General features: G+C 61.8%; 1 protein-coding gene across 3 annotated transcripts; it reads right to left on the minus strand.

The window, feature by feature from the left end:
• Positions 1-3,193: 3,193 nt before the first annotated feature.
• MAN2A2 (mannosidase alpha class 2A member 2) lies at positions 3,194-17,960 on the minus strand. Of its 3 annotated transcripts, XM_062206276.1 has the most exons (24): positions 17,863-17,960; positions 16,184-16,333; positions 15,599-15,688; positions 15,431-15,478; positions 15,209-15,353; positions 14,949-15,120; positions 14,455-14,582; positions 14,041-14,214; positions 13,580-13,766; positions 11,472-11,649; positions 11,101-11,303; positions 10,806-10,988; positions 10,570-10,684; positions 10,385-10,452; positions 10,145-10,310; positions 8,938-9,174; positions 8,643-8,765; positions 8,316-8,430; positions 8,036-8,169; positions 7,664-7,805; positions 7,280-7,422; positions 5,513-5,707; positions 5,310-5,420; positions 3,194-4,368 (listed from the first exon to the last, which is right to left on the minus strand). In XM_062206276.1, the coding sequence occupies exons 2-24, from the start codon at positions 16,313-16,315 to the stop codon at positions 4,216-4,218; spliced, it is 3,342 nt and encodes a 1,113-aa protein (XP_062062260.1). In that variant the 5' UTR covers positions 16,316-16,333; positions 17,863-17,960; the 3' UTR covers positions 3,194-4,215. The 3 variants fall into 3 exon arrangements, with proteins under 3 accessions (XP_062062260.1, XP_062062262.1, XP_062062259.1); XM_062206278.1 differs by lacking the exon at positions 15,599-15,688; XM_062206275.1 differs by having other exon boundaries at positions 15,431-15,688.
• Between the last annotated feature and the right edge of the window lie 937 nt (positions 17,961-18,897).

Here is an 18,897-nt window from a genome sequence, read left to right on the forward strand (position 1 = left end):
GACCTTGTTAAAAATACACATTCTCTAGAGGCAGGTGTTTGGTCTCGTAGTTAAGATGCTTGCTTCCCACATCAAGTACCGAGGTCCGATTCCTGGCTCCGGCTTCCCGCCAGTGCAGACCGTGGGAGGCAGCAGTGGCGGCTCAAGTGATTGGACTTCCTCCGCCCATGCAGGAAACCTGATCTGGGTCCTTGCCACGCGTGTGGGAGGCATGGATGAAGTTCTGAGCTCTCAACTTCAGCCCGAGTATTTAACCAGCAGATGGGAGCTCATTTTCCTTCTGCCTTACAAATTAAAAAAATATATATTTTTTTCTTAATGCAAATTCTTTGGCTCCTACTGCCAGAGATGGATGGGAAGGTTGTACTCGGGAGTCTGCATCTTCCCCCAACGCTCAGCTCTTGCTCCTGTTACATGGTTGTCTCGGGGCGGCCATGACTCTGCCCAGGATCACTACAGAAGAGCCCTGTTCACCACAGGCCAGAAAACCCATTTGTTGTTGTTTAGATGTATTTGAAAGGCAGAGTTAGAGAGGAGAGGCAGAGAGAGTCTTCCATCTGCTGGTTCACTCCCCAATTGGCTGCAACCGCCAGAACTGCGCTGATCCGAAACCAGGAGCCAGGAGCCTCCTCCAGGTCCCCCACGCGGGTGCAGGAGCCCAAGGACTTGGGCCATCCTCCACTGCCTCTCCAAGCCACAGCACAGAGCTGAATCGGAAGCAGAGCAAACGGGACTCGAACTGGCGCCCATATGGGATGCAGGCACTGAAGGCGGCGGCTCCACCCACTTCGCCACAGCGCCAGCCCCCAAATCCTGCTTTCAACAAGGGATTCTGGTGACCGGGGACCACACGCCGTGTAGACCTAAGAGGCTAGAGTATAGAACTGAACATTGTAACTCTTGTCAGACAACAAGTTCATTCCTTGTCAGATCTCCAAAGATAATATCCTTTATTCTGCTGACTTCCTAGGGGTTCGCAGCTTCTCCCCTATCATTTGGTTATAAGTTCTACCAGCAGATAACACCTGCTATTAGGTAACTGCTCAGCTTCCTACTAACATGATTACAGCTCCTATCTGTGGAGCTCTTGAATGCACAAAAGCAATACACGAAGCGCTTCCCGTTGATAATCATCTTCCACCAACACAGAGACAGGATTCCCCGCGTGGGGGCAGCTCTGGGTGGACAGCAGGTGCTCAGTCCCGCCTCTGCAGGCCTTCAGGGAGCTGCGGGGCAGGCCCCGGGGACTAAGGGCCCCAACACACCTATCCCCTAGTTCTCAGCTCTTTGCAGGACGTGCTACGAATAATTCCCCCCCCCCCCATCTGTCATCTGTACTCTAACCTTGATGTTTGCCACTGTACAGAAACTTACAGTATTTTTTTGTGGTAAAGCTCGTTTCCCTTTCTCTTATTCTCTTAGTTTCGTTATGTGGTTCCCACACCAGAGGTCTAAAAATATGTTTTCTTGGGCCCAGTGCTGTGGTGTAGCCTGCTATGCTGGCATCCCATAAGGGCACCAGTTTGTCTCCTGGCTTCTCCACTTCCGTTCCAGCTCCCTGCTAATGTGGCTGGGAAAGCAGCGGAGGATGGCCCAAGTGCTTGGGCCCTTGCACCTGCGTGGGAGACCTGGAGGAAGATCCTGGCTTCGGCCTGGCCCAGCTCTGGTTGTTGTGGCCATCTACGGAGTGAACCAGCGGATGGAAGATCTCTATCACTCTTTCAAATAAAATAATTCTTTAAAAAATAGGGGCCAGCACCATGGCATAGTAGGCTAAGCCAACGCCTGCAGCACTGGGATCCCACATGGGCACCGGTTTGAGTCCCGGCTGCTCCACTTCTGATCCAGCTCTCTACTGTGACCTGGGAAAGCCACAGAAGGTGGCTCAAGTGCTTGAGCCCTGCATCTGCCTGGGAGACCCACAAGAGGTTCCTGGCTTCGGATTGGCACAGCTCTGGCTGTTGCAGCCATCTGGGGAGTGAACCAGCAGATGGAAAACATTGCTCTCTGTCTTTCCCTGTCTGTAACTCTACCTCTCAAATCAATCAATCTTTAAAAAATACACACATACACAGGTACATTCCCTTGGGGTGGGTTTTTAGCCTAGCAGGGAAAACATCTGTTTCACAACAGAGAACCCGGGGTGGATTCCCGGCTCTAGTTCCCAGTTGCAGCTTCCTGCTAATGCAGACCCTGGGAGGCCGTGGTGACGGCTCGAGTGCTCGGGCCCTGCACCCACATGGGAGACCAGGAGGAAGCACCCGGCTCCTGGCTTCGGACCAGTGCAGCGCTGGCTGTAGCGGCCACTGGGGGGGGGTGAACCAACGGAAGGAAGACCTTTCTCTATCTCTGCCTGTCAAAAAATCAATCAATCTATCTATCTATATCTATATCTATATCTATACTTTTGAGTAATTTTGTAGTTTTCTTTTCTTTTTTTTTTATTTTTGACAGGCAGAGTGGACAGTGAGAGAGAGACAAAGATCTTCCTTTTTGCCGTTGGTTCACCCTCCAATGGCCGCCGCGGTAGCGCGCTGCGGCCAGCGCACCGCGCTGATCCGATGGCAGGAGCCAGGGGCTTCTCCTGGTCTCCCATGGGGTGCAGGGCCCAAGCACTTGGGCCATCCTCCACTGCACTCCCGGGCCACAGCAGAGAGCTGGCCTGGAAGAGGGGCAACCGGGACAGGATCGGTGCCCCGACCGGGACTAGAACCCGGTGTGCCGGCGCCGCAAGGCAGAGGATTAGCCTAGTGAGCCGCGGCGCCGGCCTGTAGTTTTATTTTCTCCCTCTGAAGTTTTTGTGCCTCTTTAATAGCTAGCTAGCTGCCTCAAAGTACTACTTCTTAAATGATCCATCTTTGCTGCACTTAAAATACCTCTTTCACATACACTCAACTCACATGCCCTGGCCTGTGTGGTTCACCCAGGTCACACTGAACGCACACAGGGGGAGTCGGCTGGGAGACTGGGCAGGTCAGGCCTTCACCCACCCCAACACCCCCCACCCCAGCATCACCCTAGAGACCCCTCACGCTTCCTTTTCCAGATGAACTGTGGAACCTGTTCAGCTCCCAAAAGTACCCGGTCTCGCTGGCGTACGCCGAGTGCCTGGGCTGATTGGGCTGATGCGGGGGGAATCAGCCGGCAGGAACGTGCGTGTCTGAATCTCTGAACAGTGCTTCGGTTGACGCGCTCAGGTTGTCCAGGTAGGCAGTTTTATTGGCTATAAATAATGACAGCTGTAGTTTGTCCTTATCGCCCTCATCTGCCTTCCTGCAGGGCGCATGAGTGCCGGACACTGCTGCCTAATAGCATGCCCCTGGCTAGTCCCTGGGCTAATGGGGATGCCTGTGGAGGTGGCCGCTTCACCAGGCCATCAGCTGGTGGCTTCTGGGAGACCTCGCTGGACACAGGAGGTTTCTCTCTAGTTTCAACTTACTGTGAGTTGTAACAAGGGGTGGATCTTAGCTTTTATCACATTATCTTTTCAGGGTCTACAGAGACTAACAGCAGGTGGTCTCTATTAACCAAAGGCTCACGAGCAGCCATGCTGCCTCCTAATTTAGTCTCTAAGTGATAACCATAGGTCCCTGCACAGGGAGTTGAAGGATGACCAGAGGTGAGAGCTCAGGGCCTGACCGCCATGCACAGGGGGCCCCGCGGCCCCAAGCCAAGGCACACGTGCCAGGTGGCACGGAGTGGAGCCAACACGGAAAGCAGCAAGGCCCTCAGACTCAGGAGCAGCAGGGAATCCCCTTATTCCCCCAGCCCCCTGCTAGCTCCCTGGCCCTCTTCGCCCAGAGTCACCATGACCCTGCTCCCCACGCTGGAGCCAGTTCTCCCGTGCAGGGCCTCGGTCACTGGGTTGTTACCCACGCAGTCTCCCTGGCCCCTGCTTCTCCTACATCCCATTCTGGGGAAAGGATGGGTACGGGAGCCTGTGTCCGGCTGGGTGGCCACTCCACCGGAAGCAGCATGACTCTGCCTGCCCTGGCCAAGGGCCTTCCTCCCTGACCTCGCCAGCTTCTGCCCTCTCTGCCCGCCATGGCGTCGGGCTGCCCTTAACACAGAAGCAACAATAAACGGAAAATGAGGGCCGGGCCCAGTCTGACAGTTTGGAGACAGATCGGGAGGGGAGACCCAGCGTGGCTTGTCCAACTCCATCTTCACACAGACAGGCAGCCTCGGGGTGCACGCTTCAGGCCACGGGGAGCCCTAACCCAAGCGGACACGGAAGGTGGAGACCTCCATGGGCTCCAGATAGACGTCAGTGCCGTTGGAGGGCGCGGCCAGCGGGTACAGCAACGTCAGGGAGGTCGGCTGCAGGAATCCCACGTCCAGGCCCCGGAAGAGGCTCCCCAAGGCCACCTGTGCAGGAGAGATAAGGTGAGTGTGGTGCTCGGTGCAGAGACTTTGGACAAACCCAGCCGAGGGAGGGCGTGTGGTGCAGTGGTAAGTGGCCAGGACACCAGCATCCTGTATCATAGGTCCTGGGTTCAAGTCTTGCACCCACTTCCAATCCAGCCTTCTGCTCATGTGCACCCTGGGAGGCCACAGTGGTGGCTCAAGTACTCGGGTCCCTGCCGCCCACGTGGACGGAACTGCAAGCTCCTGGCTTCAGCTCAGCCCGACCCTGGCTGTTGGTAGGCATCTCTCAGTCTGTCTCCGCCTTTCAAATAGATTAGAAAAAACCAGGAGAATCGGACTGAAGCTGTGCCCTTCTCAGGAGGAGTGCACCCATCACACGCCCCTGAGAGCCACTCCGGGCCTGCCCACAGCTCCCTGGGGGGGGGGGGGGGCGTGGCTTCGTTCACAACAGCGTCTGAGGCCAGCACAGGACCAGGCTTTTGGGGCATTAGTGGTGCCTCTGAACAAAGAACAGAGCTTACAAAGTAACAGTGGGGTGCCTTTGTGTGTGGGGGGAGGGGCTCTTGTTTGTTTTGCTTTTCAATCCTCATTGTATTTGAAAGGCAAAGAGACAGAGAGCCAGATGGCCCGCCCACGGGTTCACTCTCCAGATGCCCAGAACAGGGCTGGGCCAGGCTGAAACCCGGAGCTTAGGACCCCACCCAGGTCTCCTACGTGGGTGGCAGGACCCAAGCACTTAAGCCGTCACTGCTGCCTCCAAAGGCGTGCACCACCCGGAAACTGGGTCAGAAGCAGAGCCCCAGGACGTGCACCAGGCACTGCCATGCAGGGGCCTAGGGCGTGTGTGTGGGGGGGCTTTCTTCTCCCTTGCTGCCAGCCACACCTGCTGAGTGCCTGCCCCTGGCTGTCCGGCTCCCCGACCACACCTGGGCAAAGCTCACCTTGCCCTGGCTCGTGGTGCAGTTGAAGCCCAAGTTCTTGGCCTCAAGGCCGCAGTCGAAACCCTTGCGGTGCAAGATGAGTGCCGTGTCAGGCGCGGGCAGGGTGTCATCCTGCAGGAGAGCGCAGAGGGCGGGGGGTGGCTTGGTGAGCTGTGGGCGCGGTCCTGCGAGGACCAGGGCCGGGGGAGCCGAGGGGTGCTCACCTCGGCTGGGAGCGTGCGCAGGTTGAGCAGGTGGAAGTCGCAGGGCAGTGAGGCCGCCAGAGGGTGGAAGGAGCGCAGCGCGGAGCCGGGGAGCTGCCTCTTGGCGACCGGCAGGGCCAGCACCGGGGCGTTCAGGTGCACGGAGGTCAGGTGGCTGAGCAGGGACGGGTAGCTGGTAGAGTCGGTGTCCTGGACCTGCAAGACGGGTGCGGCCGGGCTGAGGGGGCAAGGCGGGTGGGCAGGCAGGCCCCAAGCTGGCTCCTGCAGAGGGTAGCTCGCGGTACACCAGCTCAGCCGGGCTATTTCCCTGCGCCATTTCTTCTCTACTTCTCTAACACTGCTAAGGGCACCATGCGCCCATCATCGCGTGGAGGCAAAGGCTGGCTGCCTGGGAGGCAGGTCCCTGTGGCCCTGTGACTGCCGCTCGGGCGGCGTCCCTGGGGTCACAGCTCTCCTCCGTGGCGGCCGCCTCTCTGTGCCTGGCACCCCTCGCTGCCCTCTATCTGCCCGTGGCCGGCACCTTCCAGTCCTTCCCTACCTGCTGTGCCCTTTGCACAGAGCCCCCACGCCCCGCTGTCCGAGTGATGTGCCAGGGGAAGGGTCCTGCCGGCGTCCCCCCCTGCTCCAGGATGAAGTCCAGGCTTCACCAGGCACTCCGGCTCTCTTCGGTCGGCCCCAGCCTGTGCCCCGCCCCCCACCCTGACCCCACGCTCCAGCCGGCAGGCCAGCAGTTTCTGCAGCACGGAAGTGCGTCACACCCCTGCTGTCCACCGTGCGCGGTGCAGGCCTTATGGTGCATTGGGTTAAGGTGTTTGGGATGCCTGCATCCCGTATGGGATATCCTGTATGCCTCAGTGTCCAGTCCTGCCTCCCTCTTCCCATCCAGCTCCCTGCTAATGCGCCTGGGAGACCCCAGATGATGGCCCAAGTCCTTGGGCCCCTGCCACCCACATGGGAGACCCGGATGAAGCTCCTGGCTCCTGGCTTTTGCCTGGTCCAGCCCTGGTATTATGGGCATTTGGGGAGTGAACCAGCAGATGGAAGTCCTCTGTCAGTCTCCATCTATTCTTCTGCCTTCCAAACAAATAAATAAAAATGAACACACATTTTTTAAAATGTGGGCAGTAGGAATAAAAAGCGGGATTTTTCATTTTCTTTCAACTTAAAATCGCTGCACGCGGCTAGCGGCTGCCCATAGCCTCTCAACTCGCTGCCCTCCCCTCACTCTGTTGCTCCTGCCTGCCCCAGCTACCCTTGTCCTTGCATTCAAACCACATGCTGTTCATCAAAGCCACATGTGGCTGACGCCTCCTCCAAGAAGCCCTCGTGGATGTTACCCTCCCGTGCCTCAGGAGCCAACAGGACATTCTGTCTTGTATTTTCACACACAAGTGTCATCGCCCACCCCAACTCATGAGCAAATCCCCAGTGGAAGCAGCAGCGTCCGAAGTCTTTCGCGACCCTCCGAGTCCTTCCACGGGCAGAGTCACGGTCCCAGGACACGGGCAGGCTCGGGCACCGCAAGGCCTGCGCCTGCTGCCCACGCCCACCGCAGCTGTTACCTGCTGCTTGCTGCTCCTGCTGCTGGGAAAGAAGTTCCTACACAAGGCTGCCAGTTTAGAGAAAAAGCCAGGCTGCTGGGGTGGAGAGCATGAGAGGAGCCCCGCTGGAGCGCTGGCCGGGGCTGCAGGAGGGAGGGGCTGGGCTGCTCCCGCCCCGCCCACGCCCCGCCCACGCCCGGCTCCCGGCCCGGGGCCTCTGTGTTACCTCGCCAGGACTCTTGCCCGCCGTGCGCCTTTCCAGCAGGAGGCGGAATCGGTTGCAGGTCCTCTTGTTGTCCTTGAGCCCCTGGCCGAGGCCCCGGTTGTCATCTTGCATGAGCCGCCGGTCCAAGATCACTTCCAGCTGGCCTGGGGAAGCCAACTGTGAGCCCCGACCCCGGCCTGCAGCCCCAGACTCCGGGCCCTGGGTGCCCCAGCCCGAGTCACAGAGACAAGGCTGGTGGAGGCCCGAGGAGGGCCAGGCTGAGCCGGGCAGCTGACCCCCTCCACGCTCGCTCTGGGACTTGGGAGCAGGCCTGAGGCACAGGGTGATGGGGACCACAAGAGGCCAGTGAGGCCGAGGGCAGGGCCTGGCTCCCGTCCTCCTTACCGTTTTCCAGGCTGGAGACGCCCAGGGCCTGGGCAGTGTGCAGCGTGAGGCGCTGCTGCGCGTCCTGGATGTAGGCCATGACGGGCATGGGGTAGAAGTTGGCCTGCAGAGGGAGCTTCTTCAGGTACCGCCGGGGCTGCACCTGCAGGACAGGCAAGGCCAGCAGGTCAAGGGCACGTGGGCACCACCAGGGCCCCAAGGGGTCCCCCGTCTGGTGCTGTGGCAGGAACCGCTGAGCTATAGTGGGCCCATCCCCCGTCTGAAGCCATCTCCTCGCCTTTCATTCCTCCTGGTCGGTCAGGGCAGACCACCTCCCACCCCCAGCAGCCCGCATCGGAGCCAGAAGGCCCAGGCCAGGATCTGCGGGGTCACCTGAAAGCCATTGAGATCCGTGAAGAAGGTGCCCTGGCTGTCCACGTCCGTGCGGATGCGCAGGGCCAGCTCCTTGTTGACGTAGTCCCGGATGTCCACCAGGGACGCCATGTCCAGAGACAGCCCCTCCACCCCTGGGCACAGGGACGGAGCGGAGCGGGAGCGCTGAGAGCCGGCGGGCAGGGCGGGGCCAGGAGTCGCCCCACCTCCCCACGCCCTTCCTCTGAGACAAGCAAGCATCCGGGTGCCCTCTGGCTCCTGCCTCACGCCCGGGGCTCACCTGGCAGGTTATACAGCCGCACCACCTGGTGCACGTGCTCATAGTAAGCGACCACCTCGGAGAAGAAGGGGCCTTCCGTGACACGCACCACAGGGGGCTCCTTGGGAACGTAGGGCTGGGGAAAGAGCCGGCAGCTGCTGAGCCCCGGGCACGCACAGTGCCAGCCCAGGCTGGGGCGGGAGAACGCTCATTCCCAGTGGGCTCTGAGCTGACACCTGAGCCAGCTGGGCCTGACCCCCAGTTTCGGGCCTGGGCCCCTCCCTGCACCCAGCCCATGGCTGCGCCCTCCAGGGCCCACAGGGCTGTTGGGCAGTGTCCTGTGGGTACCTTGGCCTCGCCGTCCGGCAGGAAGAGGTAGGCGCCGCTCTTGTCTTTGGAAGTTCGGGTGCCATAGATGAGAAATTCCATGTCCACCCGGTGCTCCTGCTCCTCATCCACCCTTCGGATGCTCTGCCGAGAAACACAGCCCTGACCCCTGGCCCCACACCGGCACGTCAGGCCTGCCCTGCAGGCAGCGCGCCCCGCCCCCGGCACTGGTCTGGCCCCGCCCCCGCCCCAGGCCCTGGTCCGGCCCCGCCCCCGCCCCGCCCCATCCCGGGCCCCGCCTCCGCCAGCCCCTCACCTTGAGGAGCCCAGTGAGGCCTGAGAACCAGACCTGCATGTAGCGGTTGCTGAGGGCGAAGTCGCTGGTGCCCGAGTCGACCACGCGGACCGGGAGCGCTTCGTGCCTGCTGACCGACAGCTGCCGGCCGTGCAGGTAGACGCGCACGGAGGAGGGCAGCGTGCGGAGCCCGTCCAGGCCCTGCTGCAGCTGCAGCACGCCCAGGCCCAGCGCGGGCAGGCGGACGGGCACAGACACCTGTGGGCATGGGAGGCAGGGGCGTTGGCGCTGTGTGCAGGCCTATGGTGTTCGCTCTATCCCTGCCAGCCACCTCCTCCCCCCCCCACCCCGGCCCCTCCTCGGATGAAGCTGGGGTCAGTGCTGTGGCACGGTGGGTTAACCCGCCCGCCGTTATGAGTGCTGGTTCAAGTCCTGGCTGCTCCACTTCTGAGCCCGCTCTCTGCTATGGCCTGGGAAAGCAGTGGAGGATGGCCCGAGTGCTTGGGCCCCTGCAGCCATGTGGGAGACCCAGAGGAAGTTCTTGGCACTGACCATTTGGGGGAGTGAACCAGAGGATGGAAGATCTCTCTCTCTGACTTTCAAATAAATAAATATTTATAGGAAAAGAAAAAGAGTGGTGATACTGCTTGCCCCCTTTTCTTTTTAAGATCCACTTATTTTATTTGAACGGCAGAGAGAGAGAGAGAGAGAGAGAGAGAGAGACAGGTCTTCCATCTGCTGGTTCATTCTCCAGATGGCTGCAATGGCCAGAGCTGCGCAGATCCTAAGCCAGGAACCAGGAGCCTCCTTTGTGCCTCCCACAAAGAGATGTCTCCACAAAAAGATGGCCTTGGGCCATCTTCCACTGCTTTCCCAGGCCACAGCAGAGAGCTGGATCAGAAGTAGAGCAGCCGGGTTTCGAACCAGCGCCCATGTGGGATGCCAGCGCTGGTCCCTTGCCCCTTCTCTCCTGTCACGCTTTGAGCCTCAAGCAATGTTTTGAAGACTTCAAAATGGCCACAGGACACTCACCCCTGAGTGATTACTTGGGGAGTGAATGGATGACGGGGCACCGTCCCCGTGACAACCTTCACCTTCCCGAAGGGCAGACTCACACCAAGAGTGACCGCCCTCTTGGCAGCCTGCCCCCAAGCTGGGAGGAAGCAGGGCCCGCAGCAGGAGGGTGGGGCGCCCCAGCGAGGCCACTCTGGCAGAGGGCCGGCCTCACCTGGTAGACGTCGGGGACCATGTCCGTGGCAGAGCTCCAGTGCGCGCTGATCTGCACGGCCAGCGGCTGGCCCTCCTCCGAGAGGACGCGCACCCGGGGCGAGTTCACCAGCAGCGACACCACGCTGAGCCGCTCCTGTTCCAGCGGGTTGAAGAGCACCACGAACCTGCGCGCGAAGGCGGGCTGAGCCGGGGGCAGAGTGGGGCGAGGGGCTGCCGAGCGCTGGGGGCCCCGGCTCACCTGGGGGAAGCATCCAGCGCGATCACCGTGCGCTCGGGCAGGGCGTCGTGGTTTAAGCGGCTGTCATCCTGGAACGCACCGGGAAGGAAGAGCCGTCTGGGGGATCGGATTGGCCTCCCCGCCGTCACCGCTCCCTGTCCGGGGCCAGGAGGAGCCACACGCGCTGGACACCCAGAGGGGCTTACCGCCTGGAGGAAGGGGGCCTCGGGGTCGAAGCGGTAGGTGCTCTTGTCCCCCAGCACCAGGTAGTGAGCAGCATTGATGATGACCCGCTTCAGGCTGACGAGCGAGCGCAGGAGCCTGCGGCCAGGGTACAGGGGGGGCGGCGAGAGGACGACCATGGGGAGGATGGCCACGGGAGCCTGCCCACCGGGCAGCCCGCACAACCTCTCTCGGGGGCCGGGAAGGAGAGGGCTCCCACCTGACCCCGTAGTCCACAACCACCGCTTCCTTGGCCGTGCCGGTGATGGCGTCATGGTGCTGGAAGAGCCCCAGGGTGCGCCGAGCGTCCGTCAGGAGGGCGAAGTCAGAGAGCGGGTACTGGGCGGCCAGCCCCGAGCGGCGGGCGTGAGCCACAGCCAGGCTGTACAGGATCTCAGCCCCCCTGCGCAGTGACGCAAGTCAGCCGCAGGTGCCTCCCCAGGACCCCGCCCCCAGTCTCCCCGAGCCCCGCCCCCCCACCTGCCCAGGCAGGCGCGTGCATGGGGGCGCCTCACCGCAGGTGGGCTTCCAAGACGCGGTCCAGGCTCTTGTAGAAAGGCCGGGAAGTGTAGTAGCCTGTCCAGTAATGATCCTCCCGGTCGGCGTAGGAGAAGAAATCTCCGCTCAGCACCGGAAACCCTGGGGGCTGGGCCCCCGGCTCCACGCCTGTCCTCTTGTACAGAGCGTCGAAGTAGTCAGAGAGCGTGCCGAACTGCGCCTGTGCGGACCCCCAAAAGCCACTGCCTCAGGTCCAGGGCCTCCGGGGCTGCACTGGCAGCACAGGCGGGCACCGAATAACCCACCCCTCGGCACGGCGCCCCCCACCCCCGCGGTGCACCCCCCACCCCCGCGGTGCACCCCCCACCCCCGCCGTGCGCCCCCGCACCTGGACGTGCAGGTCAGGCTTGCTGTTGAGAAAGTCGAAGAGCCTCTGGTAGTTGAAGAACTGGGCATCCCACTCCTGCGGCTTGTCGTATCGGAAGTCGTCGCCCAGCGGCACCAGGAGCACGTTGCTCCGGAAGAGCCGGGACTTCTTCCGGTACTGGTCCAGGAGCAGGGCCGCCCTGGAGCAGCACGGCCGTGGGTGAGACGCCGGCTCAGCGTGGACAGAGGCCGCGATGGCGCACGCTGGGGCCGGGCAGCCCCGCTTCTGCCCTTTGCCGCCTCCCTGTCTCCCCTGGTTATCTCTCAGACAACAAACACCTCGCATTCCCCCTTCTCTTCCTCCGTCCGGTCCCTATGGAACAGTCTAGAACCTGCTCTCTGGCCAGTGTCGCTCAGTCAGGGGCCCAGCTTACATAGGGAGGTCGAGGGCAGGCCGACACACACAGAGAAGTAGAACCCTGGCCGGGTGCACTTTCGAGGCCTGCGGCAGCTCCCACCACACCCCAGTGCCACACCTGTGCCAGCCACGCTTCCCATGCACGCTCCACAAGGCGAAGGGCCTTGTGTTCTCCTCCTGCACCCGGGCTGTCCCCTTCTGAGCGCTGAGTGAGGGCAGGGCCTCCCGTCCCCATAGCGCCCCGTCTGGGCGGAGCTGGGCCTCGCCATCCTGGGAGAGCTCCGGAGGGGGTCCTGCTGGCACGCGAGGGGCGTCCCAGTGCAGGGACGCATCTACTCCCTGTGTGCACCTCTCAGCTTCACTCTCAAGAAAGGACCCCCTCCCAGCCCCACCCCCAACCCAAGAACTGCTCTTCCCTCATTTATCAGCCTGGTAGGCCTTTCAGAGCAGCAAATGAACCTCTCGGGGTGGTGTTGTGGCCACTGCCTGCAATGCTGGCGTCCCACACTGGCTGCTCCACTTCCGATCCAGCTCCCTGCTAATGCACCTGGGAAGGCAGGGGGAGATGGCCCAAGTGCTTGGGCCCCTGCCATCCCTATAGGAGACCCGGATGGAGTTCCAGGCCCTGGCTTTGCCCTGGCACAGCTCTGGTCATTGCAGCCATTTGGGGAGTGAACCAGGGGATGCAAGACCCCTCTCCCTCTCTCTCTCTTTCTCTCTCTCCCCCACCACTCCTTCATTCCTTCAAATAACCAAGTAAATCTTAAAAGAAGTCCCTCCTCATGCCTGTTCTCTATAAACCCAGGCCAGTAGCAAGATTCACAATTGCTGCTTTGACAGCCCTAGATCCTTGTCTGGAAAGAGCATTTAGATTTCTGGAGACAAAAGAACGCTTTCTTTCCCGCTCTGTCACGTGTCTTACCTCGTGGACATCACGGAAATCAGAGCATTGTGGCATGAAAACCAGTTCAGCTTGCTGAATTAAAAGGCTCTGGCTAACTCGCTGTTTAAATCACTCCTGACCAGGACCTACCTGGGGGAGTCCATCTCAGTAACAGTGAGGCCTTTGGGGGTCCCTGGCGATTCTCCCCCAGGAAACACACCTGTTTGCCCCAAGGCTGCCGGAACAGCTGAGCTAAACGAAGGCACCTTAGCCCCAAGTCCATAAGGAACACGGGCCGAGGGTCCCTTATCCAAAGAAATCCTGGGGCAGCAGTGTTTCAGGTTTTGGATTTTTTTCAACTTTGGAATAACTGCATGAACATACTGAGGTATCTCGGGGATGAGACCCCAGTCTCCACGTGGAATGGACTTCACCTGGGTTGTATACACACTTTACACACAGCCCACGGGCAGGTGCACAGTATTCCCAGTGTGCCTCTGTTTTCACTACACACGCACGGTCAGGTGTGGGATCTTCCACACGTCACGTGGGTGCCCAACGAGCTTCAGAGTTTGGAACATTCTGGATTCTGGGGTTTGGGATTAGGGCTCCGTGGCCTGCGCTATCTCACTGGAGAAGCAGCCACCTCCGGGGGGGGGTCAGCTGGCTCTGGCAACGTGCTCAGAAAACACACAGGCTTCTCCTCGCAGCCACTCCACGCAGAGCACCGCCGCAGTGAGCCCGAACCTGCTGGCCGAGCCAGGTCCCCTCCACCCCCACTCCGAGTCCCGCGTGGACAGTGTGCGGCCCAGGGCCCACCGGCACATACCTCTCTGCCACGTTGGCCTCGGTGATGGCCCGGGGCGGCACCTTCCAGGGGCAGTTGATGCGCCCCCCGGGCAGGCGTTTGAAGTCGAACTGGCAGCAGATCTTGGGGTCGGGGCCGCAGGTGTGGGGGATGTCATAGCTGTAGAAGGGCATCATGTGGCACAGGATGTCTGTGCTGGAGTCCGGGTCTGCAGAGACACGTCACGTGGTTGGCCGCAGGCACCAGCACCTGCTCGGGCCACAGGTGGCCCTGACAGATCGGGAGGATGTACAGGCCGGGGGGCAGAGGGCAGTGGGCAAGGGACGCCGGAGCCACAGCTCCCTCAGGGGGAGGTGCCCAGAGGACACAGTGTGGTGCTTCTCCCTTAGTCTGCAGGGAGATGTGGCCTGGCGCACAGGGAGGGTCTCCCATGCCCCTTGCTGTGCCCTGGCGAAGACTCCCGCTACCCTACCTGGCCTTACCCCACGTCTGCCTCCACATGAACTCCAGGCTGCGGGTGGCGGCGAAGTGTTTCTTGATGGCATAGTGCACCCTCTGGATCAGCATGCTTGTCAGGTTGGCACGGCGCAGCAGGTAAGGCATGGTGGAGCTGTACCCAAAGGGATCCACCGCCCAGCCAGCGCGCGGGGCTGCACCTGGGCGGGACACGGAAGCCACAGGCTCTCAGCAGCTCAGGGCCTGGCCTCTTGGTCTCAACTGGGTATGGGAGCCAGCTCCTGCCCCGGCAGGTAGGCAGCAAGTAACTGCCATGCCGGCGGGCCCCTGCTGACGGAATCAGCCTAGGAAGGAAGCTTCAAACCCCGGTGCTCACAGGCCCGTGCGCGGCCGGCTGGGTGGCTGATGGGGGCAGACCCCAGTCCTGGGCCTGGACTCACCGAGGTTCCTCTCCAGCCACTGGTGCCCCTCAATGAGCTGATCGATTAGTGCAAAGTAGTGGGAGTTGGCCTCGTCCGGCATCACCCAGCCTCCTGTGGCAATCTCCAGCTGCCCGTTTCCCACCAGCCTGGAGACCGAAGGGTCACACTCAGCATGGGGTTGGGAGCCGCCAGGGCCTACGGTAGCAGCCTCACGATGCTAGTTCACCCGAACCCAGGACCAAGAAAACAAAGTTCCACCCCCTTTCCTCCACCCACCTCCACGAGGTCCTGGCCCTGCCTGTCTCGGGGCCACGCCATGCTTCTAGAAGGAAGGCCCCAGGTGTTCAGACACCTTTCGGTCCCCCTCCTCCTGCTGGCAAGCCCTCACACCATCACCCCCCACCTCTGCCACAGCTCCCGGGGACCTCTCCCTGCCACCTCAGCTACCCACCCGCCTAGGACCCCGGCTGCCAGCACCCCCACACCCCCATGCCTCCCCGACCAGCACTGGCCTCCGGACTGCCACTCTCTTCTGGGCACTGATGTTGTCCCACCACTTGGCAAAGAAGGAGACCTCGGCCCAGAGGAAGCGCCGCCGGGGGTCCTCCTGCAGCTTGGATACCATGCTGTTGAGGATGTGCTGCGTCTGCTCCGTGTAGTACTTGTCGAAGGTCTTGATCCAGCCTGCGGAGCCAACACAGGGCCCCTGAGGACGCCCCCGGCTTCCGTCACCGCCCGCCCCGCGTGTGCGCACTGCACCTGCCACACTCACCTGGGTCGTTGTGCGAGTGCGGCACCACGAACACCAGCAGGTCCTCGGCGTCCCAGTCGTGTGGGCTGTAGGAGATGTCAAAGCCCTGCCGCCACACGCCACCCTCCACGTTGTCGAACGGCAGCGTCTCGGTCACCGCCAGCATCTGCCGGGCGGGGGTGCAGGTGGCGTCAGTGCCCCATCCAGTGCCCATTTCCCAGCCCCGCCGACTCTCACTCTTACCTGCAGCTCTGGCTTCTGGCCCCGGCCCCCCAAAGCAAACTGGCAGTCCTGAGGGGAGACAGAGAAGAAGCTGGGCCGGGGCTCCGGTGGCACCACCCAGGAGCCGTTGGCCGTGTGGTAGGGCAGCAGGGCGGGCGGGCCCTCGGCGTTGGCCGTCAGCTCCAGCACCGAGTCCTTGATGTGGCTGATGATCTCATGGTTCTCCTCCAACAGCTGCTCCAGCTGCTGGATGCGGTTCTGCAGCACGGAGATCTGGCTCTGCCAAAAAGACCAGGAAGCCATGACCCGCGGCTCCTTCAGCCACAGCCGGGGTTTCTGCCTGTGGGTTCACGGGGACGGAGGGCTCCGGCTGCACACAGACAGATGCGCACGCGACTCTGAGGCCTGCGATCCACAGCCCTCCCCAGCTCCTGGCGGGCAAGACTTTGTCTCGCCAGCCTACGCTTGACAACCCATGTTGCCTGTCTGGAGCTCCGCGTTCAGGATTGCAGACCGCATCGAGGCTCAGTGGGGAAGAATGCTGCAATCCATTAGCAATGTCTGCCAAGGACGCAGGAGGGCAGCACACCAGTGCACCTGCCCTTCTTCCTTCTTTCTTTTTGCCTTCACTGTTTTTAGCTCTGGGTTTCTAGAAAACCCACCCACTGGGAAGGAATGTTCCTGTCCTGTGATGGTATGACGCTCCAGCCAGGGCAACAGCCTAAGGCCAGATGACCTGCATCCCCAACAGACCGCTAGGCAGCCGTGACTCACCCGGGGAAAGTTCCCACCGCTCTGGTGTCGGGCGGGGTCGTGCTGCACTCGGTCCAGCATGAGGTAGAGCGAGAAGACCGCCACACAGAAGATAGCAGCCCCACATACTGTCACCTGCTTCTTCAGCTTCATAGTGGCCTCCACGTGCACCTGGTGGGACAGACACCGCTGCAGCTCCAACAGGCAAATGCCCTTCTGTGGCCTTTCCAAATGCCCCGTGAGTTCCCCTCAAGGCTGTTCCAAGGAGCACCGTGTTTGCCTGAGCAAGGTTCCACGGGTGGGCGTGGTGGCGCAGCAGGTGAACCCACAGCTTAGGATACTACATCTGCCGTCAGCGTGCCTGGTTCAAGCCCCAGCTGCTCTATACTTCTGACCCAGCTTCCCGCCACTGCATGTGGGAGGCAGCACTGATGGCCCAAGTGCTCGGTCCCTGCCACCCACGTGGGAGACTTGGATGCCCAATTCCTGGCTCCTGGCTTCGACCACGCTCAGCCTTGACTGTTGCAGGCATTTGGGGAGTGAACCAGCAGATGGAAGCTCTCCATTTGTCTCTCCCTCTCTGTCACTCTGCCTTCCAAATAAGTAAGTGAGTCTTCAGAGCAATACAGACCGCACAAGCAGGCTACCGAGCACCTGCTCCCAATGTGAGCTGTGGGCTCTGACCCACCTCGATCCTCTTCTCACACTTAGGGCTCAGGAAGCACAGAATAAGTAGCTTGAACGGGGCCGGCCCTGCCCCGAGGATGCGACACGCACTCCCTCCCCTGATGCTGTAAAAAGTGGGTCCCCCAGATTAACTGAGCCCCAGCTGACAGCTCAGCTCCACCTCACAACCTCCTGACCACAACCAGCGTCCTGCAAGGCCTGCCCACCTGCCAGGAGGTCAGGGGCCGGGCTCCTTGGCCACGCGCTTCTGGTTTCAGATGAACAAACTGGACACAGCCAGGGCCAGACAGACTGACAGGGACGCCTGCCCCCTGCCCCCTCGGAGCAGACTGGCACTCCGCACCAACAGGGCCTAGCACAGACTCTCTCTCCCTAAGAATTCACCATGTATTTCTTTCTTTAAAAAAAAAAAACAACAAACTATAAACACATGCTTAGTTTCCAGCACAAAGACAGGGCTCTATACTTTCTCCCCGTCCTGCAGTGCTAAACTTTCAGCAGCGGTTAAGGGGCACTTAGGGGACCCCCGCCAAGCCAGCAATGACTCTGAAAGCTCTTAGATCCCGGCGGTGGGAGTGCGGGGCTGCGGGGGCGACTTGAAGGCACCGCGGCCCGCCAGTCCCGGCCCTCGCTGGCCTGCGGGGCGGTGGAGGCCCGACGCCGGCCCCAGGGCAGCGCGCGGGGGGAGGACGCCGCAACCGGCCCTTATGGCCGGGGACCTGGGTCGCCTCCGCGCCGCGTCCTACTTAGCACGATCGTATCCCGCTCAGGGGCCTCGGGACAACATTTTTAGCCCCTGGATGCTGGGTCCAGGCCAAGGTGCGCGGAGCAGGGGAGAGAGTTGAATGGCAGGACGGGCAGCACCTGCCGCCGCCGGCCCAGCCCCCTTCCCGTCCTGCCTGGCCGGCTCTACCGTCTCCAGCCCCGCAACGACAGCGGCCTGGCCCGGGCCTCGCGCCCCCGCGGCCCGGAGCGCCGCTCCCACCCCCACCCCGCGCCGCGCGGCCCGTTACCGTCTGCGGCGGCCTCCGCGCCGCTGCGGGCCCCGCCGCCGGGTGCGCCCCTCACATGCCCGGGGGTGGCGGCCGCCGCTGCTCCCCCCGGCTCAGCGCCGCAGCCGCGCTGGCCCCGGGCCCGCCGCCTCTCGCCGCCGCCGGCCCAGCAGCGTGCGGGGCGGGGACAGCTGAGCCGCCGGCCCCGCCCCGGCCCGCGTGCGCCCCGCTGAGCCGGCGGGAGGCGGCCCTGCCCGCCGCTGCTTCCCCGCGCCCGCCGCGGCCCCGCCGCTGCGCCGAGGACCCCGGGTGCGGGCAGCGGGGCCGCAGTGCGCAGGCGCAGCCCGGCGGCCGTGGCGCGACTGGGGGGCGAGCAACTTTGGCGGTGGGGCACTGGTGGAAATGGCCGGCCCCCGGGTGCCCGGGCCTGGCGGGTGCTGGCCGCGCGGGGCTGCTTCTCAGGCCAAGGGGCTCTCTGGTCCCTGCTGGGGACCCCTCGATGCGTGCTGTAGGGGCTCTCCTTCCTCCTGGACAACTGGGTTGTGTATGATCTTACAGCATAATAAACCATATTCATTCATTCATTCTTTTTACATTCTTTTTTTAAAGGTTTGTTTGAAAGGCAGAGTTACAGAGAGGGAGAGGCAGAGGCAGAGAGAGAGATCTTCCATGTGCTGGTTCACTCCCCAAATGGTACCAGCGGCCAGGGGTGGGCCAGGTAGGAGCCAGGAGCCGGGAGCTTCACCCAGCTCTCCCACGTGGGTGACAGTGGGCATCCTCCACCACTTTCCCACGATCGTAAACAGGAAGCTGGATTGGAAGTGGAGCAGCTGGGGCTCGAACTGGTGCCCAAATGGGCAGTGGCTTTACCCACTATGCAGTGCCAGCCCCAGGCTTTTTAAATTCTTACCTGCTGCGGGCTGAATGTTTGCAGGCATCTCTCCCAGGTTGAAACCCTAACCCTCGCTGAGGTGGGGCAGGGAGTGGGGCTTTTGGCTTGTGATTAGGTCTGGAGAGTGGCGCTTTCCAGCTCTTATAAAAGGGTCCCAGGGAGCT

Source organism: Lepus europaeus, chromosome 11 (genome assembly GCF_033115175.1).
Source record: "Lepus europaeus isolate LE1 chromosome 11, mLepTim1.pri, whole genome shotgun sequence".
Classification (NCBI taxonomy): Eukaryota; Metazoa; Chordata; class Mammalia; order Lagomorpha; family Leporidae; genus Lepus; species Lepus europaeus.

What these genes read in the sequence shown, in the direction of transcription:
- MAN2A2 (XM_062206275.1), bottom strand. Translation starts at nt 16,315, where the DNA reads ATGAAGCTGAAGAAGCAGGTGACAGTATGTGGGGCTGCTATCTTCTGT. An exon ending in GAGGCCAACGTGGCAGAGAG is followed by an intron (nt 11,650 to 13,579) that starts GTATGTGCCGGT and finishes GTGCTGCTCCAG; the next exon opens with GGCGGCCCTGCTCCTGGACC. An exon ending in GTTGTGGACTACGGGGTCAG is followed by an intron (nt 10,685 to 10,805) that starts GTGGGAGCCCTC and finishes CCCTGGCCGCAG; the next exon opens with GCTCCTGCGCTCGCTCGTCA.